We start from the raw sequence: 16,793 nt of genomic DNA on the forward strand, positions 1-16,793 counted from the left end.
CAGAGGGTGATTATGATATATAATTTCTTTCTCATATCTGAGATATTTGATATAGGAAATCAAACGCAATAATTTTTTTCCAATCTCAAATGATGTACACTTTATTTGAGATATTTGGTGCTAGTAGGAAAATATTGAAACAAAAATTTTAGGAAGAACCTAGATTGTAATGGGAGAGGCAATGAAGTGAATGAACGTTGATCAAAAGATTACACAAGGTGATTATGATATACAATTTCTTTATCATATATAAGATATTGATAACAAGGAATCAAACGCAATAAATTTATTTTAATCTCAAAGGATTTACACATTATTCGGAATATTTTGTGCTAGTAGAAGAATACCGACAAGAGATTTAAGAAAGAACATAAATTGAAATGAAAATGACGGTGAAGTGAATGAAAATTGCCTAAAAAATGACAGAATACAATTTCATTCTCAGTGAAATTTTAATTAAAATTTACTAATTAAGATTATAAAACATAAGGAAAATTAAGATTTGATCAAAACAAATAGATAAAAACTAGAAATGTATATGGGTAACAAGAAAGAACAGAAGACAGATGGGTTATTTTTCCCTCCCACTGAAATGTTGTGGATCATAATCCAATTATCCTGTGGTAGGCCCACACCAATTATTGGGCTGGTACAATATCATGTGGATAATGGACTTTTGCTATTCCATTTTACAATGCGAGAATTTTCGCAAATAGTCAATATAATACATTTAGGAAAAATTACTGAAATACACGTATGAACAACTTTCACATATAACAAATATAAAAATCATATTTGTATGTTATAGTTATATTTTGTATAATTGGCTCCATAGCAAATTTTATGTTTGCTATGGAGCTTTTGATTTGTATAATTCGCTAGATACATCCAATTTTATACAAATTGTTCAATTTTGTATAAATTTATTTATACATTGTAATTTGTATAATAAAATATGTATTTATATAATTATAAGTGTATAGGATGAAAATAATGTATTTGTATTTGTATTTGTATATACACTTTTCTCTCGCTTTATACAAATACAAACGCATTTTATACATTTGTATATCGAATGACTAATTGTATACCAAACCAGATGGCAAAAAAATGGGATGTTTGTTGCAAATTACAAATAAAATAAGCTATGGCTATAGCATTTAAATTGAATTAATAGCTTGCATATTTACAGGTTGTAGTTATAGTTTAAGTTGCCTCGTACAATTTGCCAGGTGAGTTTGTATTATTGAACTATTTTTGTATAACTCGAAATAATGAATTTATATAAACACAAACACCTGAACTTTAAACAATTATTATATTATATAAAATTACATTATACAAAAGTTATACAAATTCTGAATTATACAAACTCAATATCTCAGCGCAATTCAGGATTTAAGACTTCGGATGCACCAAATATGATCTCCAAGCTAAATTTTAAATAAAAATAATAAATAGTGTCTAGCTAGATTCGGATCCTAGTCTCATAAGTTGTTCTTTTGCCTTACACCAACAGTACAAGAACACGCTTATGATCCTCATGGGGTGCATTGTTAATTATATTCTAGTTTCTTCCAGTTTCTAAATATAGATATACATATATACACATGATATTTTCCGAATTTAACGGGTGCACACGCACCCCCACTAATTATGGTGGGTCCACCTCTGTTGGTCGCAAATAATAATTAACTAAAACTATAGTTACAATAACTAATCAACTAGTATATGTTTGTTTAACTATTTAATTTTCCCTATTATTTAAGTATTTGTAAAGGGAATAATTTCTGATCTTCTGTTTTTATTTCCCTCCATTCGTCTAAAAAAGAAAAGAAAAAGTAACGGATTGTGCTATAAATTTATATTAGGTTGATTTTTAGCTTGCATTTCATAATTTATTTTTTAAGTGACTTTCATTTTATCTCAATCCTAGCCTATTTTAAGTTTTCCTTTAATTTGATTTATTGCTTAAATTTTTAAAGCATGATGAATATAACACGGTAACCCAACATTCAGTAAAGCAAATAAATGGATTTTCAGCCTTAATTAATTTGTGCTGGTAAAGTGCCTAATATCCCATACTTGCAGGTATATTATGTGGCAATCTCATGACCGTTTATCTCTTGCTCTGCTAATTTAATTTCCTACGATACATTGAAAGAGACATAAACATGCGATCCATATATAAAATATATAATATTTTGGTAACTGACTTCAGTAGCTGCAACATTTGTCTACTACATAACTTTAATTTACTAGGTACAATAAATAAAGGCCAAACACATATACAGTTCCTTAAATTTGTTCTCATTTTTTACCATTTTAACCCTTAAACTCCATTTTTTCTGTACCATTTAAACACTTATACTAATTTTTATGATTTGTTTTTATTTATATTCTTCAATTGCAATTTCTTATTTTAAAAAAATAGACGTGTGCCTGTTAATTAAAAAAATTAAATATTCGCGAACGAACATAAAAATTTTCAAACAATAATATTATTTTTTGATATTTCTCTGTATTTTTGCATGAAAATAAATTGACGAAAGTTCTTTGATTTTCTTTCTTAAACATTCAATTAAATTAAATAGCACTACTTATTTATTTTTTCTTATCATCTAGGCTATCTAAATTTAACGCAAATACTCACTTTTAATTTTTAATATAAATCAATACGAATAAAAAAACCCATTTTCAAAAAGACTCGACTGACTTTGTTAATAACACTACTAAAAAAAAGACAATTGTTCATTGCTAATAACACTACTAAACAATGTTAAAACTCAACTGACTTTGTTAGGTTGTCGGTGATTTTAAAGAAAGAAAACCAACACAATTTCGTCGGTTATTTTTCACACAAAAATACATAACACTCTTAAAAAGAAATAATTATTTTTTAAAAATAATTATTTTTTTGTTAATTTTTAATTTTTTAACTAAAATTAAATGACACATGTCGATTTAAAATAAGAAGTTGCAATTGAAGAATATATATAAAAATAAATAAATTATAAAAATAGTATTTCGTGTTAAAATGAAATATAAAAAATGAAGTTTAAGGATTAAACAAGACTAAAATAAAGTGTCAAAATGAAAAGTGTGAATAAGTTAGAGGGGCAGTATATATGTGTTTGGCCATAAATAAATATATTCATATTCATCAAAAGATAAGTCTCTTTTTAGATGCATTATTGAATAGTCATCAACCAATAGAATCCTAAAGTCTACTTGTAAGGTGGCTGCTGCTTGTCATTTCAATGAACATTGAGAAAGAGGATGAAGAGTACAGAACATTTTTGAGTTTGACACAAAATCATTTTATCTATCTATTGGGTTTGGCCTGTCTTCATGTGCTTTACAATAACAATAATATCATATTGAGTATAATTTTGTGAAATACAATTTTGTGAAATGGAGTTTTGAGATAGAATATATACAAGCCTTATTTTTAAGTCAAAACAATTAAAACAGTTAAGAAAAAGAACATATAGAAGTGTAGTCATCACAAAAATTTATCAAACAGTGAACAATAACTATAACAAAATATATCATAATCGAAATACAAGAAACATCAAACGATAACAAATGCCTTGATTCACCAATATTAGGTTAATACGCAATTGCCTAAGAACATAACTTTTTTAAACCTTTCAACAATTCCACGTGTCTGGTAATCCAAATATGTTGATATATTATCGATAGCGATTGTCAAAATTTAAAGCCTAATTCTGAAATATCTATCATATTATAATCTTTGATTTAATAGCTAAAAAATATGCCACTTGTTTTCCAATTTCCTCTCACGTAGAAATCCTTGTATGACCATTGACCCACCCATAATTGCAATTCCCCTGCCATTTGGACACCACTAGTAGTTGAATTATTGTAAAAATATTTGTCTTTCATCAGTTTCTTGATTGTTTGGCAACTCTGTTGGGACTGTGCAGATTTGATAGAGACCTCATATCCAATATTTGTAGCCCACTTAGGCTATATTCAAGATCCTCACATGTTTTATATATTCAAATGTATCGACTAACTTCATGAATAGACGTTCCATTAATTAAAAAAGACTAGTTGAGAGTATCTATATGTGAAATCAAGATACTATTCTGTTCAATTCAATCAATATCTGTTTTAACCTTAGTCCTTATGAAGAGTAATACATATAACCTTTCAATAAATAGATTGTTATTGTCATTGGTCAAATATATTCAAACTACTAGTTTGAACTTTGAAATATGAATAGATTAAATAATGCTTTTGTTAGTTTATAAAAATGAGTTTGAAATAAATTAATTTTGCAAATAATGTATTTTTAAGATCATAAGATTAAAGAATATTTTGATATATTTAATATCTTTTTAATTTAAAAAATCTTACTTATTTAAAGTTTCTATCAAATCAAAATTAAAATCAGACAAACCGATTAAATGTTAATAATGAACTCTACCAATAGCATATATGACTTGTCAACAAATGAAGTACATGTGTAAATTAAAAAAATTAGGCAAGGGGCTATACATGTGTCAACAAGTTAAAAAAAGGCTTAATTTTAGCTCCACCTAAAATGCGTAACTCAGCAGGTAAGTCAGCTTCCCACCGGCCCACCGATGCAGCACAAATTTTATGATTATCATTTGTAATTAAGAGAGGACACATGTATAACTACTATAAATACTACCAATATAACCATGACAAACCAAAGCGGCATACTTTTGTTTTCTTTATCGTCAGTTGCTTGCCTCAAATATTCATCTATCCTTTTTTCCTCAATATATATTTGGATCCATAATGATATATCAACACTTAGAGATGGAGAGTAATCAAGAAAGAGAGATTGAGTATTGTCGTGCTAGGAAAATGAATGCATATATTCATAGCCAAATTATGAGAATTAGAGCAGAGGATTCACAGCTTGGGGAAGATATAGCTAAGAAGCTTAGGCAGAGAGTTGTTGATCAGGATGTTGCTTCTGTTTTTATGTTGTCTAAGCCTATGTTGCCTGCTTCACCACTTGGTGGGAAAACGCCCATTAAGTCTGCTAATTAGGTGCGTTTGACTTGTTTATTTTCCATTTTTTCTCTGGTCACAGATTCAAAATTTGAAATTAAATGTGTGATATATAATTTTTTATAAACGTGGTGAATGCACATGTACTCACTAGTTTTTGAACTTCTAACATAGCGTCCGACAGAGTTTTAATGGACTTTTTTCTCTTGTTTTGAAATTCAATTGAATTCCCTTCGGAACTGGTATCTGTTCAAGTACCCCTTCTTACGTTCGAGCATGGGCAGAGCGTTTTTGTTTTTTTTTTTTAATCTCATTATTATATATTGTAAGGAATTCGACTATATATAAATGGTTGAATTCTCTTAATTTTAGGAATTTTTTTTATATAATGACAAAATTGGTTCAGAAATTGCGTTAGGCCGCGGTACATCTCTGACACTCTTGTTTAACATTTTTTACTTTACCGCTTCTTGATATATTAAAAGAAGGATTAGTAGTAGTATAATTTTTAGGTACTATTTTTTACTGTAGAATCTTTCTTCGCTTTGTATCTTGTAAATTAACAGGTTAATAATTCTGCTTGATTGGAACAGGAAGATTTTCTCTACGCTGGGGCTACCGGAAAAAGGAATAGAGATGGAGATGAAGTTCCTTTCTTATCACTTCCGTTATGTATATTTTGATGTACAGTATATATAATACGTAGGAAGAAAATAGACGAAATCTCCAACTCCACTATGTATATTAAAATATTGAAATACCAAAAACGTAGTTGAGAAGCAAAGTCTTGAGAATAGTATGGTGTATCAAAAAAGAGTTAATGAACACGCATGTGTGGGATTGTGAAATTACAATTAGTATGGTGAATGATAATTTCAACGTATCAATCGAATATCTCAACATCAATGTGTTTGGAAAGAACTGATGACTGGTCCATAAATTAGTCGAGATAGTTGGATAGTTGATAAGACACAGGATTAAGAAGTTGAAAATAGCAAACTGCATATTCAGAAGAAAGTTAAATCAAATATAAGAACCACTTCTAATTTTAGGTACCAATGAGACCATTGGCTACATAATCATCCAAGCAAAACATGGAGAAATAAACCTAATACTCTTCATTTTCATCATCTTCACCATCACCAGACTCACATCCAACTTCCTCATAGTCCTTCTCAAGCGCAGCCAAATCTTCTCTAGCCTCAGAGAACTCTCCTTCCTCCATACCTTCACCCACATACCAGTGAACAAAAGCCCTCTTTGCGTACATCAAATCGAACTTGTGGTCAATTCTTGAGAAGACCTCAGCAACACTAGTGGAATTTGAAATCATACAAACAGCTCTCTGCACCTTGGCTAAGTCTCCACCAGGGACAACAGTTGGTGGCTGGTAATTGATACCACATTTGAACCCAGTTGGGCACCAGTCCACAAACTGAATGGTCCTCTTAGTCTTAATTGTGGCTACAGCAGCGTTCACATCCTTGGGTACAACATCACCTCTGTACATCAAACAGCAGGCCATGTATTTCCCATGGCGTGGGTCACACTTGACCATCATAGACGATGGCTCAAAAGCAGTGTTAGTAATTTCAGCAACAGAAAGTTGTTCATGGTAGGCCTTCTCAGCAGAGATCACAGGCGCATATGAAGAAAGCATGAAATGAATCCTTGGGTATGGAACCAAGTTAGTTTGGAACTCATTTACATCCACATTCAAAGCACCATCGAAACGCAGAGAAGCTGTCAGCGATGAGATAACCTACAGAATCGAACAATTGATTCAAACAAAACATTTCAAAATAGGAAACAGTGAGATGCTAAAAATACAATACCTGAGAAATAAGCCTGTTAAGATTGGTGTAAGTAGGTCTTTCAATGTCGAGAGATTTACGGCAAATGTCATAAATGGCTTCATTATCCAAAAGGATAGCAACATCAGTGTGTTCAAGAAGCGAGTGTGTTGAGAGCACAGAGTTGTAAGGCTCAACTACAGCAGTAGAGACCTGAGGTGAAGGGTAAATGGTGAATCCAAGCTTGGATTTCTTTCCGTAGTCAACAGAAAGCCTCTCAAGAAGTAGAGAACCAAGCCCTGAACCAGTCCCTCCACCAACAGCATGGAACACCAAAAATCCCTGAAGCCCAGTGCAGTTGTCAGCTAACTTCCTTATTCTATCAAGACACAGATCCACAATCTCTTTCCCAACTGTCACCAAAATTAACCAATAAACAACATATAAAACAAAAACGAAATGAACAAATGAAACTCCCTCTTCATGAAAGTTAGGGTTTCGAGTCTTACTTGTATAATGTCCTCTGGCAAAGTTGTTAGCAGCATCTTCTTTGCCGCTGATGAGCTGTTCAGGGTGGAACAACTGACGGTAAGTTCCGGTCCTCACCTCATCAATAACAGTAGGTTCCAGATCTACAAAGACAGCACGAGGTACATGCTTTCCAGCACCCGTTTCACTGAAAAACGTGTTGAAAGCATCATCTCCTCCTCCAACAGTGACGTCTCCGGGCATTTGTCCATCAGGCTAGACAAATTATCAAACACAAGCCGGTAAATACAAAAATTCCAAATAGAACTACATCTATTGAAGTAGAGAGATAAGGGGACAAACCTTGATACCGTGTTCGAGGCAGTAAAGCTCCCAACAGGCGTTTCCGACCTGGATTCCGGCCTGACCAATGTGGATGGAGATGCACTCTCTCATTTTCTTATGTAAGAAATTGCAGAAAATCGAACTAGGAAAGTAGTGAAGATGGATGAAAATTTATGACAAGAGTGAATTGAATGAGGAGCTAGGGTTTGTAAGAAATGGGTTGTTTATATAGGAGAGGGAAAGAGGAATTATAGCCGGTGGAATTTTGAAATTTGAAATGCTTTCTTTCCAGCTGTTTGTGACCGTTGCCGCTCCTTTACGTTTTCTGGAAAATTTGAATTTTTGGTTTCGTTGGGCCTTACGATACTGGACCGAACTCATCAAACTATAAGAAATGGGCTCATTAGTTTTCTCTATTGGGCCAAATCTTGTGGATTTAGCCAGAGATCTCAGCCCAATCCTTCTATATAGGTCTAAACCAATAACTGGAGAGCTATCTTTTTCTCTCTCACACACATTAGTGATTAGACCCCCTCACTTTCAATCCGAAAGTTGCGAGTTCGAATCACCAAGGGAGCAAAAAGGGGTGGGCGCTGGTAGGGAGGGTAAAAAAAAAAGATTTAGACAATGTATTTCTCTCTTTACTTATTAATTATTATTGGTGAGCAAAAAGTGAAGAGACATAAGATTGTGCATTTAACATGCTTAAAATTATGATACAATTGATGTGTCATTGTCTCATCATCTCTTATCATTCAATTTAAATGATTTGTTCAAATTTTAATTGTTTCACCTTATATGAGAAGCTTAATCTAAATGAATAACAACTATAAACGGCAAAAAAATAGGTTTAGAACAAGGATATGCCATGGTAAGGCATGTCGGAAATAGTTTTTCTACCCCACAAAATAAGGATAAGGTCTAGGTTTGATTCTCCTCAAACCTCACTTGTAGAATTTCTCTGCATATGATATTGTTGTTGAGCTCCAGTGAAAAGACTAAATTTGTCCTAATGAAGTTAAATGTAGTTTTGGTTTACTAGTAAATTTAGCCCTATGGACTATACTAATAAAATACAACACAATTTCTCGTAATTCAGTGACCATTCATCAACAAATAAGGCCTAGAACTATTTTGACATGATTGTTCCATGCTAACTTTGAGATGTTTTATTGAGGGATTTCAAAATCCAGTATCCATCATGTTCATTATATGTGGATTAGGTTGGAAAGTTTACCAGAATTAATTTAATGTATGCATATAGGCCTCATTAGAAGAAAAGGCAGTTGTGGTCCAACACAAAATGAATTTAGCTTCACTGTCTATGTTTGTGGTCCAAATGTCTTTATGTCTGTCTCTAATAATCCCATTGCAAACTCATACTTTTATATATCATTGTTCTTCATTATTACTCTCACCTTCTTATTTTCATTGCTCTTATAATCATTTATATGATTACTATCAAAGTCCCTTTTAATTTCATTTGTTTTTTTTTTGTTGTATAGTTTTTCCTATTTTCCTAGCTTAATTATTAGCCTAGATTTCAGCAGGGAGTAAAGGGAATGAATTGAATGATCAACCGAATCATTATTAATGTAATTAACCTCATCAACCAAATCACTTCATAAGATTGCATGCAAAAATTAAGAAGTGACATATATCCTGTTTGGTAAAGTTTTTTTGAAACTTAAAAAGGATTTGTTTTAATAAAAAAAATTATTTGTTTAGAGTGTTAAGGTGTCTAAGGAAGATTGTTTAGGAAAAAATAAATACTTGGAATATATAGTAAAAGAAGATGCTAAATAAAATAACTTTTTCCTATAAGATCTTTTTGAACTTTGACAAAATACAACTTGTTGTTCTAATATTGGCAAAAACTTCTTTTTAATTTGAAACACAAAAGAGATGCTATAGCACTTTTGGTTCCTCAAATATGAGTAAATTCTAATTTTGATTCTTATGATGTATGATTCAAATTTATTTAATTAAAATCTGTGTTTTTGGTCCCTTATGTTCTGTTTAGACTATTTTTTAGAAATAAATTACTATCTTCAAACATGGAGTGACAATATAAACTTAACATACACTCAATAATTAAATGGTGCAACGTACCATAAATCTGTAGGAAATTTTTGATTATTCACAAGAAAGTGAATCAAAAGTGCATATTTTCAGTAATTGAAATTTGATTGTTCTTGATCAAATATTACAAAGAATTAAAAATATAATTTATTAATTAATAACTAACGAATCAAAAATGTTATTAGCATATATGAGCTATATACCTATTATTTTTTAAATTCTTTTTATATGATCGTGGTGTTCGGACCATCTTTCACATACCTTAACTTATTTTAAGGAATACCAGTCATCTCACCCCTTCCACCAACAACAAATATCATCAGGTACCTCTCTAGCGTTCTTTAGAAACAAAAACAAAAACATTAGGATGGGAATTTTGAAGAGATGAAAGATAAGTGGAAATCTTTGCATGGAGAAAGGAGGATAATATCCACAAAAATAGCACATGGGTAGTACTCTGGTGGGCATGCTAGCTAATTAGAAGAAGCTTAAATTAGTATAAATTATTTCACCGAAACGGATCTTATGTCTCCAAAAGTGACTACAACACAACAAAAGCCACTTCATTTGATTAATAAATCCTTTTACTCAAATACAAAATGGTTTTTTGTTCCTTATAATAATATATCTTTATTTACTATCATTCTAATCTTGACCCTTATAGTCAATAATCACATCTTTTCTAGAGCACCCAACTACATTTAGGATTCTCATCTGTTAATTAATTTCATGTTGTTAAATTTTATTATTGAACAAACATTTAATTATAAAAAATTACTTGAACAACAGCCACCCTACTTTTCTTTTCACACTAGCTAATATATAGTTTAATGTGTTACTGTGATGAAGAACAGATCATATTTCTCATGATTTGATAGTTTAACTCATAGTTTATACTATAAAAACATTATAATATTAACCCTTTTGTACTAGAGTTATTGATTCCTTTAAAGAATGAGAATCAAGGCAACTAAGAATGTGACATGGTTATCAATGATGTCGAGTGAAAATTAAATCCTGAGAGATCAATATTCAAATTTCAGCAAAAATAGTAAACACTAACTTATTATGTGCGAACTTAATTAAAATTTAATGTTTTATGTTAATTTCAGATTAATATTATACTAATAATAAGTGAATTCATAGTTATTTAATTATGATTATCTAGCGAATTTCATAACATAAATATACATACACCATCTGAATAAAAACTATTGTAATCACGTGAACTCAAAACCTACTCGTGTCTTGCATGATGGTCTATCTAAGTAAACTTTGTTGGATAAAATTATTCGGTGCCTATGCTAGTGAAAGGTAACATAGTAGAATAATTGACTAATATATAAATGCGCACAAACTAACTTAGACACCATTGTTCTAAAAAATATGACCATTCAATATTATAGAAAGATGGGACTTTTTGGTAAAGCAACAGCCAGATCTTTAAAGCCAGGATTTGTGCGTTTGAAGTTTGTAAAGGTGATACAAATGACCTAAATGGTCTATCAACATTCAACAGTGAAGCAAGGGCTAGAAGGTGGGCACCCTCATTCTTTCTTCTAATTGGGTTATGGGGTAATGTTTTTTTTTTATGGAGAAATTGTAATCATTATTCAAGAATAACAGAGCAAAAGGTCACCTCTTTTTTTTTTTAAGTGGCCTGGCTGAGGTTGGTTTGAGACATCAATGAACTTTTGAAACGTGTGATGGATATATAAATAATGCTAGTGTGTTTTCAAGATTTTCTAATATTTAATATCTAAAAATAGAACCTTTTGGGGTTGTTCATGTGGGGAATGGAATCAAAGATTTTTTTTTTTAAGACCACCAAGCTCAAAATAATTTTTACATTTTAGAATTGTAAGTGTAGCAATGTCTGACACAATTTTTTCTTAAGTCATACTCCCTTTGTTATATGTTACTTGATCATTATTGATCTTTCATACTACTTAAGAAAACTTTAATTAAAGATGCATTTTATTTCCTCTTGGGAGAGTTGAAAGATCATGAGGTTATATTTACCTAATAAATCTATTAAGTTTTCATTCATTCCAATTGTGATCCTTCAGTCTAGTTACTTTATTGGAAACTCGATAACTTTTATATATATATATTAAGAAATAGAATATCTGATTATAAATCTAGCTATTATAAGAGTGGTAACTTAAGATTATTGTAGGATTTTGCTAAAAAAAAACTTTAAATTCTAAGTTCAATTCCATTTTAAATTTGTCTAATCTAATTCCAAAAGTTCATCTCATAGATTCATTTTATCAAGACATCACTACTACATTTGATCGTTCATTTTCTAATTAGCCTAGCAATTCCAAAAAGTACCATCAATCTGTTATGTGTAAGTTATTCAATGCTTGTAATTTTTATGCTTTGTTTCTTGGAGACAACACTTTTAGTAATTCAATGTAAGTTTTATTTTGTTGGAAAAGGAATCTATATTGTTTATCAACACAACCAATTGGGCTATTTAATTTGGGCTGGATCTTAGCAGGCTGGACTGCTTTTTTATCTCAACAGTAGCCCAGAAAGAGACATTTCTGGCACAGCAAAACAGTGCAAAAGAAAGATATATGATGGCATTATTGATATCTTTCATTTTCCATAGAATTATACGTTTTGTCCTTCAAATTATTTGGTCTTTGATTTAAATAGTTGGTCTTTAATTTTTATTCTTTAGTAGTCAAACTTATGGCTAAAGAAGCATAAGCTATTTACAGGGCCGACTCAACAACATTGGGGGCCTAAAGCGAAACTTAAAAGAGGGGCCCTAATATTTTTTTTCATCATATATACTTTTATTTAATATCTACTTTTCTAGCTATTTTAGATGTGAAGTCATTAGGTACTATATTATAATCAAATTTTTTTAATAATTTCTGTTCAAATGATGATATAGCTAATTCATCAATCTCTTTTTAGACATTATTGATCTTAAAGAAGATTTAATCAATTTTAACTTCGCAAAAAACTTCTTTCGACTGAGGCAACAGTTACAAGAACTGTTAACATTATTCTATAAGCAATATGTGTATTTGGAAAAGAATCAAGTCTTTTAATTTGATTGAGTATTTTAATTAGATCATTATCTTCTACTTGTATTATTTCCCTTAACACTTTTAATTCAAAAAAATGAATCTAAACCATCAATATCAGAATAAATATCACATGATAAAGAAAGTTCAAGGTTAAGACAATATTTTTTTAAAATTCTCATCATCTAGTGATCTCAATATTTTACCACTAAATAAGAAATCGAAAATATTTCCATATGCTTCAATTGGTTCAAATCTATTTTGAAGTGAAAAAATAGTTTGATCTACTCTACATATATAAAACAATCAATTCTAAAAGGTTCTTCAAGGGACTTTGTGATTTCGCTATCCACATTTTCATCAAATTGTTTCTTACGAAATTTAGGTTTATTTTCATCTCATATGCAATTTCCTTAGTAGAAATCATAATACTCATAGTACATATAATTTTTTTTAAAAAATAACATATATAAGTAATTGTTTTTAAAAATGAGGGTCCCAAAATATATGGGACCCCAAGCGATGGCTTTAGTGGCCTAGGGGTTAAGACGGCATTGGCTATTTAGCAACTGAAACTTATGCCTAAAGAAGTATAATTTCAGTAACATAGCTGGTGAAATATTATGAAATAGGAATATAAACTTATGCTCTCCAAAATGACTGTTTGTTACCAAGGGCAAAAATGGAAATAACCTCATTTTTTCATCTACACTTGGATGTGACAAAGCTTTAGTGGACTGTCTTTGTAAGCACATGCATTTGTTAAATCTTATGATTGGAATTGAGTGAATCAGGAAATAACCAGATAAACCTTTGNAAGCTATTTAGAAACTGAAACTTATGCCTAAAGAAGTATAATTTCAGTAATATAGCTCGTGAAATATTATGAAATAGGAATATAAATTTATGCCCTCCAAAATGACTGTTTGTTACCAAGGGAAAAAAATTATGATAAGAAAAAAATAGGGGCAAAAATGGAAATAACCTCATTTTTTCATCTACACTTGGATGTGACAAAGCTTTAGTGGACTGTCTTTGTAAGCACATGCATTTGTTAAATCTTATGATTGGAATTGAGTGAATCAGGAAATAACCAGATAACCTTTGAATTGATTTGACATGAGAAATTAAAATAAATATTATCTAAATTTTGGGTTTTCATCTTAATAAAGAGTTTTATTTTTATTTTTAATAGGTTATATATAGCACAAATTCAAATTAGTATTCTAATCAGATAGGAACGGTAAAACAATTCATATTTAATATTTAGTTTTTAATGGACTCCATAACTTTAGACATTAAAAATAAAAGAACTAGTACAAATTCATTGATGTATGTGATATTTTTTGGGAGGATATTGTAGAAATATTAATAACTGAACGAAATATATAAAATTAAATAATAATATATAGTATCAAGTCACATGTGTAACGAAACTGGTTTGTTTGATTGAAAATGGCCCATCACCTATTCCAAGCATGGCAAAGTTGTATCATCAATTTTGTAGCATGTCTCTCTTGACTTTATTAGCAAGTTTTTTCTTACTTCTCCGCATCAAACATGGAGTCGCGCGGTAGTTGATCTGAAAGTGAGTTATGCATGTATTAAATTTTATATAAATTATGTCATATTATTTAGGTATAAAATAGTATAGTATTATTATTTGATTTGCAATTGTAAAACAATCCACATAACTAATATTATATAGGTTATGATGAATTTATGTAGTATTATTTTATGCAGGATAGAAGATAGAATACCTAATACAAATATATAATACATGAATAACTAAAAATTGCATAAATATACATAATTTTTCTCATAATTAATTCATACATTACTAATATCCCCGTAACTTTAATCTAACTACCTAATGATCCCTGGTTTGAATTCCTCATATATCTTCCAAATATATATGAATTTCAAAATATATATCCTGGATTATGAGAAGACCATTGCCTTTCTCTTAGAAATAAAAGGGTAAAAACAGAAGGTTATTTTTTGATTTATAAAATCTTTCGCTTAAGTTAGGATCATATGTTATTATATGGTACTTGCACAGTATAATTTCAGGAAAAAAAAGCTATAATTTGACCTATTGGATGAAGAGTCTTAATTGAGCTATTAAAATTCTTTTAAACTAACAATTACGTGTCAATTTCAAGTCACAAGTATGAAAAACAACAACCACGACCAACGTGCCCCCAACACTCTTATTTACACCTTACTTAAAATACAATATTTGAGGTTCCAACCATATACAATACTTATTGTGATAGAATACATTTCTACCGCATATTATAAAGGAAACTTTTATGTTCATTCGTATTGTGTTATCTTTACAATTCGAAAATAAATCTGTCACAATTGCTTACTATATGATGAACACAGGAGTAACTAAATTTTTGTAAAGTAAACGATGTTTACCATCTAAACCACTAAAAAGTAAATAAATTGAACAAAAATTATCACAAGATTATATGGTAAATTAATAATAATAATAATAACCATTAGTTCATAAAATGATTTTTATACCGTCCAATAAATCCTTTTCTAATTGAGTTTGTATTACAAAATTAAAATCAAATAAAGAATAAAGAATAGTCCTCATTATTAGTCATTAGAAATAGAGCTGTCAAAATGGGCTGGTCCACCCCATTCGAGCTAATCCATACATGCTTTGCAATTTGACGGGTCAGGCCGGGCTAACCCATTTTTTATGTGGGCAAAAAAATGGTCGGCCCAGCCCACAAGTGCGTGGGCTACGAGCTTTGCCGGGCCAACCCTCTTTTCTCATAAGTATATTTTTTATAATTTTTTAAATTAAATTATAATTTAAAAATATTATCATAAGTATCGACTAGTGTTACTACTTATTAATCAAATACACAAATAAAATTATATATATAATATTTATTAAGTTTGATTTTAAGTAAAAACATAAATAACTAAATAGAAATATTAACGTAATTATTTTCCAATGATCATAATAAAACATAAAAACTATGATAATATTTCATAGGCTATGGCCTATGTAGTGATTCCTTAGAAATTTTAGGAACTTTATTTTATGTAGTACATATTTTATAAATATAATTTGTATTTAAATTGTAATATTTCAAACTTTAAACAGATTTTGAGTGTAGACTCTTGTTATTTTTAATACTCTATTTTATTTTTATTTTTTAATTAATTTGTATTTATCCCACGGCCCGGCCCTATCCATATTTCTCATGCCCCACAAATCGACAGACTTATTCAGGCCGGGCTAAAAAGCCATTTTCTTAAATGAGATTCAAAAATCATAGCCCAGCCTTATCAAATCACGGGTTAGGCCAGACCGGCCAATGAATGTAGCCCATATTGACGGCTCTAATTAGAAAGTTGAATTTCGGCAACTGTGACTTTTTACATTAAATGAAAATTCTACGATTTATTATTAGAAAATAAAATTGTTTGACTTTAATCAATTAACAAGTCATAATCATTCCCATTTATGAAATTTATCCAAAGAGACGTAATACTTTTTTCAACAACTTAATACTTTTCCTCTTTATTTTATTTTATTTTATATATAAGAGATTGAAACTTGTAAGGTATTTATTTAAAATATGGAAATAAACATGAGAAATTAATGGCTCAGTGTCACAGTTTTGCCATAAGGAAAACACAGAAGTCGAAGCTGCAGAGCAGAGGGAAAAAGATCACTAGATTCCGTTGAACTCAGTAAAAAATATCAAACCAAGTTTAAACAAACCATAAATTTTTAGTCAAATTCATCACTCTTAAAAAGGAAATAATGATAAGTAAAAAAAAATATTAGTCAAATTCATATCGCTTGACTCTTAAAAAAAGAGATTGAGACAAATATTTTCTATGTCTAACAATTGTTGTTGTTCAGTCATTTTTATTAATATAAGTCATCTAAATATTAAAGAATGAATAGTATTTAATAATACGAATAATACAGACACAACATGATAAATTATTTATTAATTTTATAAATTTAATAAGCATTATTAGAAATCCTAAAACATTATAA

The 16,793-nt window shown here is 30.0% G+C and overlaps 1 protein-coding gene across 1 annotated transcript; it reads right to left on the reverse strand.

The window, feature by feature from the left end:
• Window positions 1–5,991: 5,991 nt before the first annotated feature.
• On the reverse strand, window positions 5,992–7,827 carry LOC125846763 (tubulin alpha chain-like). The gene is made up of 4 exons (XM_049526356.1): window positions 7,641–7,827; window positions 7,319–7,553; window positions 6,852–7,222; window positions 5,992–6,778 (listed from the first exon to the last, which is right to left on the reverse strand). The coding sequence occupies exons 1-4, from the start codon at window positions 7,731–7,733 to the stop codon at window positions 6,125–6,127; spliced, it is 1,353 nt and encodes a 450-aa protein (XP_049382313.1). The 5' UTR covers window positions 7,734–7,827; the 3' UTR covers window positions 5,992–6,124.
• Window positions 7,828–16,793: the final 8,966 nt, after the last annotated feature.

This window comes from Solanum stenotomum, chromosome 12 (genome assembly GCF_019186545.1).
Source record: "Solanum stenotomum isolate F172 chromosome 12, ASM1918654v1, whole genome shotgun sequence".
Taxonomy (NCBI): Eukaryota; Viridiplantae; Streptophyta; class Magnoliopsida; order Solanales; family Solanaceae; genus Solanum; species Solanum stenotomum.